Here is a 19,615-nt window from a genome sequence, read left to right as displayed (position 1 = left end):
AGATGGTATATGAGAGGGGCTGGGGGGCCAACTGAGATAGGGCCTTGTAGGCTGTGAAGGAGGGACTGCATTTTATCCTGGAGTGCCATGGGCAGAGGAAGTGAGGGGTGGGGTTTGTAACTTCAGGAAAGGTCAGTCCACATGTTGGGTGGCATGGAATGTGGTGGAAGCAGCTGTGGTCTCAGGGAGACGGACAAGGCAGTGGCTGCAGTGGTTCACAAGATGGCAGCTTGGCATGAGGGGCAGTGGAGATGGAGAGAAGCATACAACTTCTGGAGAGACTGGGCCAGTGAGACTTGGTAATGGACAGGATGAGGGGGAAGGAAAAGGAGAAACTTAGGATACTTCCTGGGTGAGAAAGAGTTTACTAACCTGAAGGAAACCAGGCTGGAACTTCCTCCAGCTTTCCCCATCTTGGTGTGAGAAAGAACCCTGGAAGTCTCCCAGCCCAAACCCCTACCACTGTTTGGATTCACCTCCACAGTATATTCCACCCATGGCAATCCCGCCATCTGGAGTATCTCTGGCTTGGGGAAACTTCAGCTGTAATTGTTGGAGAGGCTTTTTTGGTTTCCTTGTGTTTTCCAGAACTTCTCCTCACAGATCTTGTTTCTGTCTCTGGACATGTCCCCTGTCTGCAACATGGCATTCATTTGTTCAGTCAACAGAATGCGTATTGATTGCAGTACATTCAGGTGCTGAGCAAAGGGACTATGCCCCTGAGCCCACAGAGCTCACAGTCTACCCCGGGGGAGATGGGGAAACTAAGTATGCAATTAGCCAGGTGGCAGTGAGTGTTTCAGAGACAAAGAAAGCAGGCTGAGGGGGCAGGAAGTGCTGGGTGTGTAAGGGAGGCCTTGCTGCTCAGGTGATAACGGGAGCAGAGCCTCACAGAGGGGAGGGAGCTGGGAAAGAAGCTCTAGATGCCAGATTCATCAGGCTAAACACGTTAAATGTGTACAGCTTTCAGTATGTCAGTCATACCTCAGTAGAGTGGTTTCGGGAAAGATGTTTCTAGTGGGAAGAGTAGGTCTTATTTGTGGGGCTAGCACAGGCCCGTTTTGTTTTATCTGTACCTCCATCGAAGAAGTAGCTGTGCTCTTGGAAAGTTCTGTTTGCCAGTCAAATATTTGTAAATCAAATCATATTTTAAATACATAGAGGGAACTTCCATTTAAAGTGACCCTGGAGTAAATGAGTCTGCAAAGTAAATAAAATTTTTTGATGTGAATAATTTATCTATCTTCTAAGTATGGATTTTCACATTTTAATTATTTATTTCTGAAGTGGGGGTAGTTACAGACTAGTGCTGAGGGCCAGAGCTTTGGAGTCACAGAGATGTGGTTTTGAAACCTAGATCCACCTCCTAAGGTGACCTTTGACAACTTACTTCCCTGCACTGAGCCTCTGTTGTATTCGTACCATGAGGATGATATACTTACAGTTGTTGTGAGGTGATCAGGGTAGCATGGTGTGGCATGGTGGGGTGTAGATGGTGTGGTATGACGTGGCATGGCATGGCATGGTGTGGGGTGGTGTGGGGTGGTGTGATGTGGCCTGCCAAAGGATGCCTGGGCAAGAGCGCTTTTTATACACTTACATTAAAAAATAAGAAGCAGCACCACCTGCCTTGGGGAACTGTATGCAGGTACCTAAATGGTTGCAAACACAATCGGAGGAGGGTCAAGGGCAGAGGACACAGACCCCTTAAAATGTTGCTATGCTATCTATGTTCTGCAGAAATACGGGCTGAAGCTTCGTCTTCGAAACCCCTACTCCTTTACCCCAATGCTGGAAGAGGGTATGGGGAGCAAGGTGCCCACTTCCCTTCTTCTGGGCACAGACATTGAGGAAAACCAGAAGCAGATTGCCCAGTTCTCATGGAAAGATGCCCAGGTAGGGAAGGGGACCGGCAACAGATCTCCTTCTCCCTCGCCAGCATGTAGGTGGCTTTTGAAAGGAATTGGGCCTGGTTAGAGTCATCCAAGAACATGTTGTCCAAAGACCATGAGGTCTTGGACAGGCCATTCCACCTGCCCTAGGAGGGCTCCAGTCTGAGGTAGCCTCTGATCCCAGGCACTTCGAAGAGAAGGGGATGGAGAACACTGATTAAGACCAGTGGACACTGGAGGCACCTGGGTGGCTCAGTGGGTTAAGTGGCTGCCTTCGGCTCAGGTCATGATCCCAGGGTCCTGGGATCGAGCTCCACATCAGGCTCCCAGCTTAGCGGGGAGTCTGCTTCTCCCTCTCCCTCTGCCCCTACCCCAGTTTGTGCTTTCTCTCTCACTCGCTCGCTCTCTCTCTTTCTGAAATAAATAAAATCTTAAAAAAAAAGACCAGTGGACCCTGGACACCCTCAAACCCGTGTGTGTTCAGTATGAGGCCACTGTTCAGGTGGTCTCAGCCAGCTGAATTTCAAAAGGGAATCCACTGGTATGTACTTATACTATATGTGTTTTCCATCTTTCTTGCTTTTGGAAAGAACTCCAGGTGGTTATCAATGTTAAAGCCCGTGAAGCCAAAAAGAACGATGAAGGATCAAAGACAATTAAGGATAGAATGAACTGGACCAAGTATTTAGAATAAGAGAATTGTAATAAATATTCATTTGACTTGGCATCAATCCCCTGGCAGCCCAAGGCAAGAAATTGTCCATGAGAGCATGCAGGTCTGGTGGAAGGAAGAAAGGCAAGAAATTGTCCATGAGAGCATGCAGGTCTGGTGGAAGGAAGACATACGTCTGATGGAGAATACACATTTTTTTCTTGGGATTGCATTATAAGGAATTTGTTGGGTAGCTTCATGTATATGAGCCACTGAATAATGTTACGGACCTGATGTGACTGGTTTTGCAGATATAGATTCTTTGAAGGGACATATTTTTGTACCAAGCCTAAATACAAGCTGAAGGCACAGCATGAACCCCTATCCCATTGCTTTTTGTAATCTAATGTTGGGTAGAACCCAGAGAACCACGGCCCCACAGTATCTCTCCTCAATCAGTGGCTTCTAAAGCCGGCTGATGATCAGAATCACCTGGGGAGCTTGCTTCTTGAAACGGTCTCTTTTCTGTGCAGTGGGTTGGGGGCCAGGGCCTCCACCCTCTCCTCAAAACCCTGAACTGCCCAGGTGCACTGGAGAGGATTCAGGGCGAGGCCGCGTTGCTGGGCCTGGTGGACAGTGGCTGACATGTTAGTGACCATAGGAGGAGGCAGGGGCCACATCCCATTGTGGAAAGTAAGGAAACCCTTTTCTGGTCTTGTCTTCTCACGTTGCCACATGGAGGGCCTACTGTAGGCTGTTTAAGGTCATTTTTATCAAGACTTCTCAAACATACTTCAGTGCAGAACTTTTGTTTATGCAACCTTATTAAAATTCTATGGATATATTCATTAGTATAGATGAACCAAAATTGAAAGCTGGGGGCTGGGGATCAAGATAGGGCTGCCGGTGGAACAGGCATCCATCCATGCTCCTGTCGCCCACCCAGCGAAGGAAGGGTGTGTTCTAACCACACTATTGAAATGGATTCTGAAAGGGAAGGAAGGAAGGAAGGAAGGAAGGAAGGAAGGAAGGAAGGAAGGAAGGAAGGAAGAGAGAGAGAGAGAAAGAAAGAAAGAAAGAAAGAAAGAAAGAAAGAAAGAAGAAAAGAGAAAAGAAATGGATTCTGTTATTGGGGCTTGTTGAGTGAAGGGATGTAGGCTTCTGTTTCTGTGTATGTCAAGAGGACATAGATTTGCAGACGACCAGGAAAGAGCAGTCATCATGCTGCAATACAGGGGAAGAGATCTTACTTCCACCAGTAATATGTGGAAAGACAGGACCGAGAGAAGAAACTTTAAGTGGTTTTCTGGTTTATCACAGAGACCACATGCTAGGATATTTGCCAGTTTTCTGTGGCTGACAGCTGGTCTCAGCCAGCATAACCCCTTGTCCCTGCCACCACCCTGGTGGCCCATCTGCTTAAGATCTCTCTGGCCTCCCCTAGTGCTGACGTCAGCTCACAGGCCTGGAACTGGGAGTAATTTTCCATGGCCGAGCTGAGCGAAGGCTGGGCATGAGGCCTGAGGAGCCACGGAGGCTTGGCCAGGAGCCGCAGGCCATGTGGGGATGGGATGGAGGTCAGAGCGTGGGGGCAATGTCCTCGTGGGATGCTAAGCAATGGGGCCTTGACTCAGAGCTCTCTGTTCCAGGCCTTTCCCAAATATGAAGCGTTCATGAATCAGTTGGCATTAGCCATAGACCCTCTGCTGGATGCAGTCCCCGTGGACATGAGGCCTTCCAGAGGGGTTCCCTGCTGCAAAGGCTCCAGTCGCTCTCCATGCTCAAGCCCCTGCTGCAGGCAGGTAAGTCCAAAGTGCAGGCATCAGGCATGACGAGTGACGTTCAGGATGTTGAGCCCATTTTCTTGATGATTGGACATGAGCTTGAGCCTTCATAAGCCTGCCAACTGCCGTCCATGAATAGGGGCTGCCCAGAGCACTCTGCTGAGCAGATATTAGCCTGGCGGCCCTGAAATAGAGCCTGAGGTGAAGCCTTGTATACACGTAGTTCATTTTGATGGGTGACCCCAAGGAAAGGGGGAGTGAAATTGGAAAGAGGAAGGGTCAGTCCCAGGTGTGCTATTGGATCACAGGTGACAGGTGCTGGATCCTAGGAGGACCACCCAGGGGGCCTTAGGAAGTGCACGTCAGGACCGTTCCCAAGAGAAAAAAGGGGAAACATTTATCCATCAGGTTCTGTCCCCCACTGTTCAAAGAGTGCCCCATGGGGTTTAACTCCCACCTGGAGCATTAACTTCTGGGCAGTGCATCCATGGGTGCCCATTGGGTTCCTGTGGGTGTCCTGTCATGGTGCCAGGGACACCCCGGGGAAGAAATGATGAGGCACATCCTACAGATCTGAGGTGAGATGCTGCCGGGTTTTACTGTGTGAAGCTGATTGAAGCCTGCATGGAGCTTGTCACCATAGTCTTGGCTAGAATAAGAGAGAGGGGCCAAGAGAGTTTGAAGAGATGCCCCCATACCGGAAGGATGCTAGATTTGGGCTCAGCAAGAAAAAATTCTGTGATGAATTAGTGATGTCTGCCACGGGTATGAGAAGGGACATTTCACCAAGCATGCTGCTATTTTCTGCCATTCCTCCAGGATATGAAGACCAGGTTAGCGTCTGCATTCTAGAAAAGTGCTGAATGAGTTAGCTATGGCTACAAAAGTGCTGTGTAACAGCTACAAAACTCAAGTAGCATGTAAAAATAAACCTCTATGTCTCACGTGTCTGCGCAGTCCGGTCTGGCCTGGTCTCACAGGGGGGTTTATGGGTGGGGCACATCAGCCAGGCTAGCTGTGCTCCAGGTGCTTCCCACCCTCTTCCTGGAAGCAGCAGGCTGGCCCAGGCATGGCCATCTTACGTCAATGGCAGAGGCATAGCGCAATGTGTGGGCCAGTTTCAAGCATCTGTTTGCCTCCCACCTGTAAACATCCCGTTGGCCAAAGCAAATGACGTGGGTGAGCCCAGACTCAAGGAGCAGGGCAGGTCATCCCAGCTACAGTGGGAGGCACTGCAGAGTTGCTTGGGAAAAGTGGGTGGCTATGGGGAGGAGTAAAGGATCAGAACCGGTAGAATCCATCACAAATGCCAGAAGTAGACATGGCCTCTCAGAGGACCAGTCGGAGGAGCTTCATGCGTTAAAATTTATTAAGCAAGTGCTACGTGCCACACACTAAGCCAGGCCCTGGGGCTGAAGTTGCTAGAGATCACGATCCATGCCCTCGAGGCCTTACTGCCCAGTTACTCTCTGAGATAGTGTGAATCAGCTTCAGAGCTGTGGACCGGCCTAGCTGGCTACCTCCCGGGGGATGGGCCTCACAGAGTTCGAAGTAAGGGACTAAGGTACAAGTTAACATTTTTCCCAAAATAATTCCAACCACTAAAACGTATTCAGTGCCTATGAACTTGCAAACACTTTACATATGTCATTTATTCCTTATATAGCTCTGGGGGATATGAAATAGTAGCTTATTGTAGCTTCCCAGAGAACTCATAGTAGCTCTTGGGGATATGAAATTTACTCCCATTTTACAGATAAAGAAATAAGAACAGAGATACCGCAGATTGGAATGACTCCTTCTTTCCTGTCCCAATTTACGTTTTATGGGTCTTCTCTTTCAGGTCATGTGCTGGAAGCCCAGCTGCCCCAGTATTAGTCCTCACAGCTCCAATTACAAAGGTGAGGGGCTCCCCAGCCTCAGGCTGGACCCCACAGTGAAGGGGACTCTCTCCCCGGGGCCCCTATGCCCTTCTCCCTGCCATTTTGCTGTCCCAGGTGCTGGATCAGTGGTTTGAGTCCGAGCCTCTAAAAGCCACTCTGGCCACGGATGCTGTGATTGAAGCCATGACAAGTCCCCACACTCCGGGGAGGGGGTGAGGGCGGGGCAGGGGGGTGGGGTGCAGCGGTAGCAGAGTGAATCTCCCAACAAAAGTGCTAACAGCTGTCTCTCACCAAGCTCTCCCAGTGAGCCAGGCACGAAGCCAGGCACTCATCGAACCCTCAAAGCCACACCTGAGAGCCATGGTTCAGAGTAGGGACAGGTCTTGCCCCAAGTCACACAGCTAGTGGTGGCAGAGCTGATTCCCAGCTGAGCCTCCAAAATCTTCCTTCTTAGCCACTTCTCCCTAATGCTCCAGCGAGAAAAGCCTCTCTCCCACTGTGATAGCTCAACATGAACAGCTCTCTTTCTCCTCCTCCTCCTCTTCCTCCTTTTTCTCTCTCTCCCTTCTACCCCTCTTCTCTCTCTCCCCTCTTTCTATCTCTTCTCCTCCCACAAAGTTCCATTGCCCCTCTGTCCCCCACATATCCTTTCCCTGGGGTCCCAGGACACACACGCACAGATGCCTTCATGGCGGTGGGGGGGGGGGGCACTGCCTTTCCCTTTGTGAGGGGGGCATGTTGACAGCCGAGCCAAGAGGGGGCAGCAAGACCCAGTGAAGTCTGTACCTGTGGTGTGACTTAATGAGCCCCTTGTAGGAGCAGGAACGGAGGGTGTGTGTGTGCGTGTGTGTGTGCTTGTGTCTTGGGATAGAGGAGGCTGCCAAGTGTTGGGCCATTTCCAGTGCATCAGAAGATGCAGCTAGAAGGTGTCAATGTGGCTTTCCTCTCAAAGGATGAGAACCACCCTTGGAAGGGGTTTTTCAGCACACACTAAGCCAGCTCCGAATTCCCCAGGGCCATGGAAAAGGGGGGTTGGCAATGGTTGCCCTACCTTGGCCAACTCTATGATCCACCAGCCAGTTTGCATCTTCCACTGGGGCCTCCTGTCCTTTTTTCTGTGGCTCCGCGGGAGGCGTAGCTACTGCCCAGTGTGTGAAGTGCACCTTTAAGTAATTTGTTTCTTCATTAATTCCTCCAGTGAATATTGATGGAGCCCTTACCTGTGCCAGGTGCAGGGCCAGGGCATGAAGGGCACTGAGACCCTCCTAGGAGGGGTAGACACAGAGCAAATGACGATAGTGGAGTTCTGTGAGGATTGGGATGGGGGTGGGGCAGGGAAGCAACGCTGTCCAGGGTCAGAGGAGGCCTCCATGAGGAAGAGACGTTTAATCTGAGACTCTCAGGACAGGAGGAATTAGCTAAACAGACACAAAGGAGGAAGGGGCTTCTAGGCTGCCAGATCAGCCCGTGCAAATGCTGGGGGCTAAGCCGGGACCATGTGGAGGTTTGCTTTGGCAGGGGTGCAGGCTGAGAGGGGGAGCTTGGTGAGGGATGAGGCTGGAGCCCTGGAGGCATGTCCGGAAACTGGCCATGCCCCTGAGAGCAATGTTGAGCCAGCAAAGGCATCCAAGGAGAGAAGTGGCAGGACTTGGCTAAGTCTGTGATGGGGCTCCAGGTCTTCAGGGAAGGAAGAGTGGGAGAAGGTGGTCCAACTAGGAGGACACCACTGCAGAAGTTGAAGGAAGGGAGGAGAGGCCTGGCCCAGGAAAGAGGCCTGAGGGAGGGGGAACTGGAAAGTTCTTTGGGAGGCAGGGTTATGGCGCCTGACGGCATGGAGGTGGTGAGGCATGGGTGGGACTCGCACGACTGGCCCTCAGCTTTCTGTGGGAAACGGAAGCTGCCATCACTAGGATGGGGAGAATGAAGGAAAAACAGGTTGGGGAATGGAGAAGGAGATGGGTTTCAGCTGCCAGCCAGAAAACCCCACACAAGTGGGGATCTCTGGGTAGCTGGCGCTCAGGAGAGAGTTAGGGCTGCGGGTTTGGGCATCGCCGCCGTGTGGTTGGTGCTAAGGCTCTGCGCGCAGACACGTTTGCATGGGGAGAGAATGTAGGGCGTGAGGCAAAAGCCCTTACAGGAGCCTAGAGCCCATTTAAAGGCTGATGGGAAAGGCAGCACGGGGACAGGGAGAGGCTAAAGGTACCAGAAAGAAAAGACTGTTTGCACCTAGAGCTCTGGGGAGTTAAACCGCACCTCCAACCACTGACCCCAATGGTCTGCCCTCAGGTATGTGCTTCTCCATCACGTGATGGGGGGCCTGGAGGGGATGCAGGTGGCCTGGGGCTATGTCCAGGGTGGCATGGGTGCCCTCTCTGATGCCATCTCAAGCTCAGCCACCGCACACGGAGCAAGCATCTTCACTGAAAAGGTGAATTTCCCCCCACCCCGATTATTTGCATGGATCCCAGTATGGAACCAAATGTCAAATTCAGAGGGTTCCTCATTTTACCAATGCACAAAGTGGGGCTTTGGAATCAAGGGGCTAAGTTTGTGCAGCTTGTTAATGGCTGAGCAGCCTATTAATGGCTGAGCAGCTGTCAACCAGGTCCCAGTTCTTCTGACCACCCCCCTTTGAATGCTCTGGCCCCTAGCCCCCATTCAAGCCGAGCCTTTGCGTTGGAGTGGGTGGGCTGAGGCTTCACCACATTGCCGCAGAGCCCAGCAGGGTGGATTCAGATGCGGAAGCTGTGAGCACCCAGGAACAGCACAGACAGTGGAGATCTCCCAAGATCCAACCTGTATTTTCCTTCCTGGGGGGTTTCCGGGGTCTCGTTCTGGTGGGCTCTAGACAGTGGCTAAAGTGCTGGTGAGCAGTGAAGGGCGCATCCAAGGAGTCGTGCTGCAAGATGGCTCGGAGCTGAGGAGCAAAGTGGTGCTGTCCCACACATCCCCACAGCCAGCTTCCTGAAGCTGACACCAGAGGTGAGGCCTGGGGGCTGGAGGCAAGATGTCTGCCAAGATGGGGGAGCGGGGGTGTTGGTCAAGGGCGCCAGGACTACATGAGGATGGGAAATGCAAGTGCCCGCTCTCTCTGCACTAGGGGAAGCCAGTCCTTCTCTCCCTTACCTAACAGGCAGGTAGCAAACAGGGAAGAAGCCTCACACGTGGGGAGAAAAGTCCAGGGGAATGAGGTGACTTAGGCCATGCAGCTGGCAATTGGCAGAACCAGAGTTAGAACCCAGGTCTGACTTTTAATCCAGAGTTTTCCTACCACCCTGATTTGCTGCTCTAACCAATTCTGGTTCCACCATCTGTGTCCGTTATCTATGGCCGTATCAAGGCCGCGTGAAACAACCACACAGCCTCTGGGCATTTAATAAGAAATACTGACTTAGCACTCAGAACTGGAGAGTTCAGTTGAACTTGGCTGAGTTCAGCTGATCTGGGCTTGCTCAGGCACCTTCCAACAGCTGTGGGTCAACTAGTGGGCCCTGCTATCTTGGCTGGCCTCGCTCATGTGCCCAGGCGGGCTGGCTGTGGCTGGTCCAAGACCGTTCCTGCTGGAATGACCAGGTTGACCAGCTCTGCTCTATGTGTCTTTCATCCTCCAGTATGATAAGTGAGGCATGTTCTCCAATCTGGCAGAGGGCAAAAGTGAGCAAACTCACTCATGCACGTGTTTTTCAGGATTCTGTTTGCATCCTACTTGCTAGCGTTCACCTTGTCCCAAGCCCAGAGTCACAGTGGGAAGAGGTTACAAAGGTGTGTGGATACAGGGAGGGGTGAGGACTGGGGGCAATTGTGGCAACTGATCGCACCTTCCCTGTCACCAAAACATATGATAATATATATATGAGTATGGATCTTCCAACAATTCTTGGGACTATTTGGGGGGACAAGGCACCACTTTTTCTGAGTGATTCCACTAAGAAAATTCAACAAACATCAGTTCAAAAGCATCTTGTCGAGATAATTCTGAGATAATCAAGACTTTCAAGAGCTTACAGGGCGCCTGGGTGGCTCAGTCGTTAAGCATCTGCCTTCGGCTCAGGTCATGATCCCAGGCTCCTGGGATCGAGTCCCACATCAGGCTCCCTGCTCAGCGGGAAGCCTGCTTCTCCCTCTCCCACTCCCCCTGCTTGTGTTCCTGTTCTCGCTGCCTCTCTCTGTCATATAAATAAATAAAATCTTAAAAAAAAAAAAAAAAAGACTTTCAAGAGCTTACAGACTGGAGGAGGAAAGGGGCCTTCAGGCCACTGGCCACATCCAAAGTTGGAGTTGGTGTGGACTACTTACATTTGCTCCAGCAGAGTTCGAAGGAAGAAGTGGTTAGTGATGAGCTGGGGGTAGGAGGGATCCAGGAGGCCTTCACAGAAGATGTGCTTTGGCTGAGCTCTGAAGGATAGAAAGGATTCCTGGCAGTGGAGGTTGAGGGACCATCCTGAGCAAAGGAAGAAGGCAGCTCCCTTGGGGCCTCGGCCATCCCCAGGCCTTTTCATGGAACCTTCTTCAAGAAATGGCTTCCTAAGGAGTTCATGGAGAGGATCTCCCAGCTGGACACCAAGTCACCTGTTACCAAGATCAATGGTAAGAGGCACACACAGATTGCAAAGCTGTCTCTTTTGACATTATCTGAGTGAGAAATCTCCCAGTTTTGGAAAAACTGACTTATATCATCATCTCTACTCCCTCGCCTCCACCCTGCCCCCCCATACTTTTTCTTTCCAATCCACCACTTGGGTGAGCAGGGTGATGGGCAGAGAAGGAGGATCCTGGAAGCCGAGGACCGAGGCCTTTGGCCCTCCTCTTTGGTCCCTCAGTGGCTGTCGACAGGCTGCCTGACTTCCTGGTGGCCCCGAATGCTCCCGGCGGCCAGCCACTGCCCCATCACCAGGGCTCCATCCACCTGAACTGTGAAGACACACTCCTCCCCCACCAGGCCTTCAAAGATGCCGTGGATGGCCTGCCTTCCCACAGGTGGGTGGGCCCTGGGCTTTGTGTCCCCTGGGACACTCCTACACACACGGGCTGGGGAAGGGGTGGGTGACTATCTAGACACAGAGGGGATTGCTTCTTCCTCCTGGTACTTAACAGTCACAGTGTCTTAGGATCTACCTAAATCCATACTTAGGTTCCAAGGAGAGGAAGCTCATCCCAGGTGATAAGTCTGTGGGCCAGGGCAGGTGAAGAGTAAAGAGTAGGATGCGGTGCAGCCAAGTGTCACAGATTAGCAGAAGGGGCAAAGGATTGCAGAGAGAACAGCACTGGCATTTGGGAAGAACTGGAGAAAATGCTTTCTGGGAGAGAAGAGGTCTCTCTGACTCAGCAGCCCATCAGAGGGCACACACTCACCCGATCTCCCTGCTCCATATTCTCTTGTCTCTGATAAGCCGCCTTCATGCAAAACTTCTAAAAGCATTTCCGACCTCCCAGCCCAGCTGAATCTCCATCCTTCGGAGACAGGCAGGGATGTTTCAGGAGCAAGTATCTTTCTGTACTGTCAATTGTCCCCCAGAGCTTGTTGAAAACCTGTTCTGTGTGGGACTCTCTATTAAGTGTGGGTTAGGGGAGTTGGGGTCAGGCAGGGGCCTGAAAGAGACACAAAGCTTATCACAGGGCAGGCACACAAATTCTTATAGTATGGTGTAAAGAGGATGTGCACCCTGGGAGGAGGCTAGAAGGCAATGTCCATTTATTCATTCATAAATATTTTGGAGCTTCTACTCTGTGCCAGGCTTAGCCCAGGGACCTGGGCACAGAGCAGCAAGTAAAGTCAACATGGCTTCTACCCTTGGTTCACTGACTTTCTATGGTGGAAGGCAAGACAATCAACAAACATGCACTGATAGTATGGAGAAAAATAAGTCAGAGGAGCAGATGGTTCGTTAGTCTTCATAAGGAGGTCAGGAAAGAAAGGCATCTCTGACAGCATGGTGTTTGAGCTGAGACCCATAGGAAATGAGAATAAAGGTCTTATAAATATCTGAGGAAGAACATCCAGGCAGAGGGCAAGTCATGTGCAAAGGCCCTGGGGCAGGAGTGGACTGCTGTGTTGGAGGCACAGGGATGTAGCCAGAGAGGCTGGAGAAAGAGAACCTGGGAGCGAGGGGACGTGGGGAGGGTCCCAGAGCTGCAGCTGGGCCCTGTCAGCCACTCCTGGCTTTTACTCCTGGAAAGTTTGTGCCAAGCCTGACTTCCATTTTGGAAAGACCACTCTGGCTACTGTTGGGAGGAAAAAAGGCATCTGTTGCAATTGGTGACTACTGCAGAATCCAAGGGACAGAAGACGGTGGCCTGGACCAAGGTGGGGACGGCAGAAGTGACAAGAAGTGGCCAGATAACCGGGTATTTGAAGGTGAAGCTGCCTGCATTTGCTGCTGACAGGAAGTGGGGTGTGAGCAAAAGAAGTGCCACTGGAAGAAGGTGTTTGTCTTTATAAAAAAGGGGAACCTGGTGTGTGCGGGGAGGAGCAGGCTTTAGGCATTCGGGTTTGGACAAGTGACTCTGGAGATGCCTAGTGGACATCCAGGTTCCGAGGACACATCGCAAGTGAGGGATGCGGGGAGAGAGGGCGTTTCACGCGGCCTCGAAGGTGGTCATATTTGGAGATTGGAGGGCAGTGTTCTCCGAGTAGACACGGCATTGTAAGCAGGGGAGGGGCGGGAGACCGTCGGGGCTCTGGCGGGTGGCTGCAGCCCCAGCAGCTCTGGTTTGCACAGGTGCTCAGGGCAAGGTGTGCAGACGGGGTAACCTGGGCTGAAATCGGCCGCCTGACGGCTGCTGCCCTGGGCCTGGCCCTTCCCCCGTGTGTGCTGTCTGCTGGGCCCGTCACAGCGCAGGGGGCGGTGGACACAGGTGGGGACAGGCACGCAGGTGGAGGGAGGCTACGTGGGACCTGAGAGTGGGGGCTGTGCATCTGAGGCTGGGAGCTCCTCCGGGGTGGTTTGGGCCGTCCCAGGGGGCACGGAGCCCATGCGGGCCAGCAACCGCCACAGCCTCGCAGACACCCCCTCATCTCGCCCCAGGCCTGCCTTCCTCTGGTCCCTGTCACCTTGGAGCCACTCCCAGCCCCTTCCCTTGGGGTGGCTGCTTCTCTTCACACCTGACCCTCTCTCCTCCCCCCTGCGGCAGGCCTCTGATTGAACTCTGCATCCCTTCCTCGCTGGACCCCACCCTGACTCCCCCCCGGCTGCCATGGCGTCTCCCTCTTCACTCAGTACACGCCCTACACACTGGCTGGAGGCAAGGTGTGGGATGAGCAGGAGAGAAACGCATATGCAGACAAAGGTAAAGAGGGCAGCCTGTCCTGTTTCTCAGTGACAGCCGGGACCCCTCCCCCCTTGATTGCCCCATTCAGGATTAACACCTGGTAAGTCCTGTCCCAGAGGAAGAGAAGTACCGACCGGTACCGAACGGAACCTGAGTCAACACAGTGAATGCCTGCTGGGGCCAGGCACTGGGCAAAGAAAGCCTAAAAGACACAGTTCCTCTCCTTAAGTTGCTCACAGTCCAGTCACGGTTTGGGGGAAACCAATCTTACAATACAACGTACTATGTGAATCAAAGGTGGAAGCTATTTGCCAGAGAGACAAGGAGAGCTTTCCAAAGGAAGGGACATTTGAGCTGGGTTTAAAAGGATGAATAGGAGTTGGCCAGGCAGCAGTGGGCATTCCAAGCAAAGAGACAACTTGAACAAAGCGAGGAAATGAAGAAAGCTTTGCATATTCATGGGAGACAAGTAACTTTGTGGTTAGGGTTGGGGTGAGCGGGGGGGAAAGTGGGGTAGACCCACAGGCCTTTGTAATGAATTATTTACTTGCCCATGGACTGTTTTTATTTTTTGCTTATTGAGATATGATTTGCGTATGACAAAATAAGCCCATTTTAAGTGTGTAGTTTAATGAATTTTCATAAACTGGCCAAGTTGTACAATCCTAGCGCCTCACCTTCTTCCTCCTCACACCATCTCATTTCTCTGCTGTTTGGTACCCAGAGTTTGACTGCATCGAGGCCTACGCTCCTGGCTTCAAGGGTCCCGTGATGGGCAGGGACGTCCTCACACTACCTGATTTGGAGAGAATCTTCAGGCTTCCGGGAGGGGTGAGTATAAGACCGGGGGGTCCCTCGTCACATTCTTCTCCCTGCATCCCCACCCCCTGGCATGCCCACTCAGCTTTCTCTTGTCCCTCCACACCCAGCCTGTATCGGGAAGGGAGGATGGTGCAGAGACCACAGTGGAAGGGGACAGAGAAGTAGTCTGACCTAGGGAGTGGGAAAGAGTGAGGAGATCAGACAGGAGAGACAGTGCCTGATAAGCAAGTCACCAGGTCCATGGCCCCCGCTGTCTGGACATCCGTGGCCACCTCTCCCATCTGGCTTTCTTCAGAGGGAGCTCCCCTCTTAAGGCAGCACGTCCTTGGACTTGCCTCTCTGATTTATCAAAACCTTGCTGACACTGGGGACAGAGGGACCAGCTAGGAGGCCAGGTCCATATGGCAGCCACCAGCTTCATGTGGCTCTTGGTGGCTCCCGTAGGGTGAGGCCAAACGGAGGTGGGCTGCACATGCCACCTGCCCACCAACCTTCAGGGGCTTAGGATAAAAAAAATGGAACACATCTCATTAATAATTTTTATACTGATCACATGTTGAAATGATAATGTTTTGGATCTATTAGGTTAAATAAAATATATTATTGACTTTCATTTCACCGGTTTCTTTTTAAATTTTAATGTGGCTCCTAGAAAATGAAAATTGCATATGTGGTTCATGGTATGTTTTTATTGGACAGCGCTGGTCCAGGAATAGAGCTCAGGAGACCAGGCAGTGGGGACTGAATGGAGCAGAGGGATATGGGAGGCGTGGGGCAGGCAGAACTGAGGGGTCTCAGTACCTTGTGCATGCAGAGGTCAGGGCAGAGGTGACGGGAAGGGTCCACCTGGAGGCCCAGGCAGGGAAGGTGATGCCGCCCTCCGAGGTGGGGAAGGTGGGAGAGAGCAGACTCAGCAGGGGAGGATGAGGTCAGCTTGGGACATGCTGGGAGGTTAGCCGGAAGGACATCCCTGTGGTGACATCCAGCAGGTGTCAGTCTTCTTGTCCAGACCTGTCCCTTAAGTCTGACCTCCCCCCTGGCCCTTGCTCCCCACGTCCTGGCTGCTTGGACCCTGGCCAGGGGAGCAGAACTGAGCTCGAGTCCCCTGCCCCTTGTCTGCCATCTACAGTGACTCTGCTGGGACATGAACCCCCGGGGGCCCAGGCTCTTGGCCAAGGCTACCAAAATAAGTCAAATCCTCCATTTTTCAAACACAATGAGGAGGATTTATTGACCTCAATAAAACCCTTAAAATCTCCCTCTTCTTTCCCCTTTCAGTTCCTTCCCACTCTGAAGATGCTCCTCACCTTTCTTTCCTCCTGAAAAGTGCCTCTGGAAAACTCCATCTGCAGCCCAAGGACATGCACCTGTTCTCTCTCTTCCCCTCCACTTTCTGCTTCATAAGAATCCAAGAAAATATGCTGGAAGGAGAAGAACCTTCCTGGGAGGGGAGGAGGGGGAGAAACTCGCAGAGGCTGTAAAACTCCTAACACTCCTACGTTAACCACTGCGGCCCCGCGTCCCGCAGAACATCTTCCACTGTGCCATGACCCTGGACCAGCTCTACTTCGCCCGCCCTGAGCCCCCGCACTCCAGCTACCGCGGTCCCCTCTGAGGCCTGTATCTCTGCAGAAGTGGTGCCCAGCCGGGTGAGTGCCCCGGGGCCCCCTTCCCTGTGCGGCTGGGATCGGCAGTGCGGCAGGCAGGGGGAGAGGAGGGAGAGCAGGGAAGTCCCACAAGAACGAGAACAAGTCATCCCCCATACCCAGGCTTCTTAGCGCTCAGGAAACGAGGAGCAGCCGGGGCCTCTGCCAGCTGGCTGCACCCTCCACCCTCGGGGTAGCTCACACCTCCTCCTCACGAGGCCTGAGAATAGGTCGCAGAGGCGGCTCTCCAAATGCCGACTTTGGGCTGAGAGAGACCCATGTCCCTGAATCCCCCCTCCAGAGTTTAGACCAGTACAGGCTGGTAACGTTGGTAACGTTGCGTTTCCCAATTTAAAAATTCTTCCCGGCCTCTATGCCAAGCTTAACAGACCTCGCCAAGGCTGCCATTCCTTATGGACACGTCCCAGAGAGGTCTGTACCCCCACAGCTTCCCCCTCGCACCCTGAGTCAGTTTCACCACCCAGCACATTGACTTCCAGACTGAGGGGAGCCCTTGCTTGGACTGCTCGCTGGGCCCCCTGCCCAGAGCTCTGGGGGAAGAAGCCTGGAGGTGAGCCTGGAATCTGTCTTAATAGTCGTCCTAGGGCTTCTGATGCCCGCAGTATGAGCAGTGGCCCGTGGGCACTGATGCTCGGCTTCTCTGTTAGCTCTGGCCCTGCGGGCTCCCTGGGCAGGGTTGTGAGCACAGCTTAGGTTCCCGGGGGACAGGCTTCCAGGAGGGGGCGTCATGGGAGCCGCTGGACGCAATGCAGCCCATGTCGTCTTCAGAGACCCCAAGAGCATGTGACCCTGAACCAACTCTGACCTTGAGATTTTAAGTCCCCGTTGGGTCAGGGCCCCAGGATATGGCTGGGGGCTGACAAGCCCTCGTGCTCAAGCCACATACCGGTTACATTTGATACTTGTTAACCTTGCACCCCTGACTTCCTGGATGAACTGGCTTTGTTCTATTAAAAGCAGTGTTTTATATAGATAGTTTGTGGGGGGGTTTTAAATATATTTTCTATGTATGAGTAGATATTTGCATTTTTCCTATATGTTAGCTTTTTCTGCGTATTCGTAAGTGCATAGGACTATGTAATAATAATAGGTGGGATAAGCTTGTCTAGGATACTCAGCCTTCTCACCTCGGCTGCAAACAGTCCATATGACCCGCAGAAGGCTTTAATTCAAGCACCCCATACTCACTGCAGAGTCCCACTACCAGCTAGACCAGGGGACTGCCCTGGGGGGGGGGGGGGAGGGCTCATCTATTGCTATCACGCTCCTGGCAAACTGTAAGAAAGGACCCAATTCCCTAACGAGCCACAAAGCCATCCATAGGGGCCAGGGGTCCGAACGAAGTTTGGCTTCTCAAGCCATCAAAACCACCAGTTTGCAGTCAAGGGTAAGGGCGAAGTGGATGCAGCTGAGGGCCACCTGGGAGCTCACATTCCTGATTCGAGAGCATTCAACTTCCTACCTCTCACGAGCTATACCTGGCACATCATTGAAACCTTTAGATGGAAACCTGTGTTATTCTCAAGTGAATTGAGTCGTCACTCTTGATGAGAAAGATGCATACAGATGCCCCATATATAGTGCAGCTCTCCCAGCCTGCTTCTCCAATTCCAGCAGCCAGGGCTGCTGTGGTCCAGGGGGCCCCGTCAGCAGGGAAAGCAGAAGGTTCCCCGGGGAACCTTCCCTCCCCTATCTTCCCTCCCCTACCCAGGAAAATTTATACAGATTAAGATATAGCCATCTCATTACTTAATCTTGCTCAACTCAGATTTTTCATCTGCAAAGGAGTTGCTTTAAAGATCAAATAAGACCATAGGTCATGCTTTGGTCCAGGACCAGGCGCACCACCAACATTCAGCATGTGGTGGCGGTCTGGCTGCTAAGCCTGCTAGGGAAGGTGCTACTGTCGTTCTGTGTTCTGCAGAAGGTGGTCTCTTCAATATTCTTTTTTTAACCTGGCGCCCAGAACTGAAACCAGCCTGCTAGCAGCAGTGTGTCTAGGGTGGAGCAGAGTGAAATTTGAGTCCATGGAGCTTTTTCCATAAGAACGGCTGCCAACCTAGGGTCTGTGTTCGGCTCTGCCACAAGTGACCTTCTGAGCTTGTTGAAAATCTGGTTCTGGTCTGGGTTCTGAGATATACTTTCCTCACTTGCCCTCAACCCCCCACAGGCTTCCTCCCGGGACCCAAGGCGGGGAAATGTTTAGAAGACAGGAAGGAACCAAGGGAGGAAAAAGCATGTGGGGTAGGGCAAATGCTGGCTGAAATCTCTAGTCACTAGATGGGTCTTCATTCTCTGGGAAGTCAGGCTCCCTGGTCCAGCTCACCCCGTTCCCAGCACTGGCATACAAAGAGCAGAACTGAATAACAAATAGGAACCTGCCCAATCCCCGGAGGCCTGGGGCACATCACATCTGATCTGGTGTTTCAGAATGTCCATGATTGGGGCGGGGGGGCGGGGAGTTGGTGAATAAAAGTCACAAAAGGGGCGCCTGGGTGGCTCAGTCGTTAAGCGTCTGCCTTCGACTCAGGTCTTGATCCTGGGGTCCTGGGATCGAGCCCCGCATCGGGCTCCCTGCTCCACGGGAAGCCTGCTTCTCCCTCTCCCACTCTCCCTGCTTGTGTTCCCTCTCTCGCTGTCTCTGTCTCTGTCAAAATAAATAAATAAAATCTTTAATAAAAAAGAAAAAAGTCACAAAAGCTTGTAGGAATGTAGGAAAAAATTAAAATATAATAAGACAGAACATAAAATGCAAACATAATCTTGCTTGCAGAGAAAATCACCATTACTATTTACACTACTTCCAGATAGTCTTTTAGATAATTTGGATCATGTTCTTTTTTTTTTTTTTTAAGATTTTATTTATTCATTTGAGACACTGAGATACAGAGAGAGAGAGAGAGAGCAGGAGCGGGGGGAGAGGCAAAGGGAGAGGGAGAAGCAGTCTCCCCGCTGAGCCAGAAGCCCAATGTGGGGCTTGATCCCAGAACCCTGGGATCATTACCTGAGCCGAAGGCAGACGCTTAACCATCTGAGCCACCCAGATGCCCCGGATCATGTTCTAACTTCTGAATGTGGGTTTTACAACTTCATTTTGTTTTAATTCATGTCATGAGCATTTTTCAGTCATAAAAATTCATTGAAAGCATTATTATTAATAGCTGCCTAATATTCTCTTGTAAGGACATACCATAATTAAGGAAGGGCCATTGAGTTCAGGCTTGGCCTTGATTGCTAATTAGCACCAACCAAAGGCCATAAGCTACTCTTGACCTGCGCTACTTCTACTTGAGTGATTCGCCATTGTGTCTGCCTGGGTGCGGCTGCCGTCCGGGCAAACATTCCCTCACAGAGGAGGAACTCAGAGGACAAGTGGAAAGAAGGGAAAGAGCATTCTTAGCACAGAGAGGAAACGCTTCCCACTGTTTGGTGACTTCCTGTCTCTGGGCAGATAACATTTGGCCCAGACCAAGAAACACGATCGATGGATCCTACAAGCCCCCAGCAGGCCATGGCTGAGCAAGGAGGATTGAGCTTTCCCTAAGTGCTGACTGCAAATTGACCGTGGATTGGGCAATGGGTCCCTTGTCGACTTCAGAATGTAAAACTCTTACAAGGATAAATAAGTCAGTGCCATACTGTGACC

General features: G+C 52.0%; 1 protein-coding gene across 1 annotated transcript in view; it reads left to right on the top strand.

The window, feature by feature from the left end:
- The window catches only part of PYROXD2 (pyridine nucleotide-disulphide oxidoreductase domain 2), a 28,837-nt gene extending 12,027 nt beyond the window's left edge, over window positions 1–16,810 (top strand). The window contains 16 exon segments of the mRNA XM_035026801.1: window positions 1,741–1,896; window positions 4,194–4,272; window positions 4,275–4,346; window positions 6,172–6,201; window positions 6,204–6,229; window positions 6,326–6,423; window positions 8,498–8,639; window positions 9,060–9,165; window positions 9,168–9,193; window positions 10,726–10,798; window positions 11,032–11,188; window positions 13,343–13,391; window positions 13,393–13,498; window positions 14,205–14,311; window positions 15,831–15,951; window positions 16,686–16,810. Of these exon segments, the coding sequence (XP_034882692.1) occupies window positions 1,741–1,896; window positions 4,194–4,272; window positions 4,275–4,346; window positions 6,172–6,201; window positions 6,204–6,229; window positions 6,326–6,423; window positions 8,498–8,639; window positions 9,060–9,165; window positions 9,168–9,193; window positions 10,726–10,798; window positions 11,032–11,188; window positions 13,343–13,391; window positions 13,393–13,498; window positions 14,205–14,311; window positions 15,831–15,951; window positions 16,686–16,756 (1,419 nt within the window). The 3' untranslated portion in view covers window positions 16,757–16,810.
- Window positions 16,811–19,615: the final 2,805 nt, after the last annotated feature.

Source organism: Mirounga leonina, unplaced genomic scaffold, assembly GCF_011800145.1.
Source record: "Mirounga leonina isolate KUSES-001 unplaced genomic scaffold, KU_Mleo_1.0 Mir_114, whole genome shotgun sequence".
Lineage (NCBI taxonomy): Eukaryota > Metazoa > Chordata > Mammalia > Carnivora > Phocidae > Mirounga > Mirounga leonina.
The sequence above is the reverse complement of the archived record's forward strand: the minus strand, read 5'-3'. Positions and strand labels throughout refer to the sequence as shown.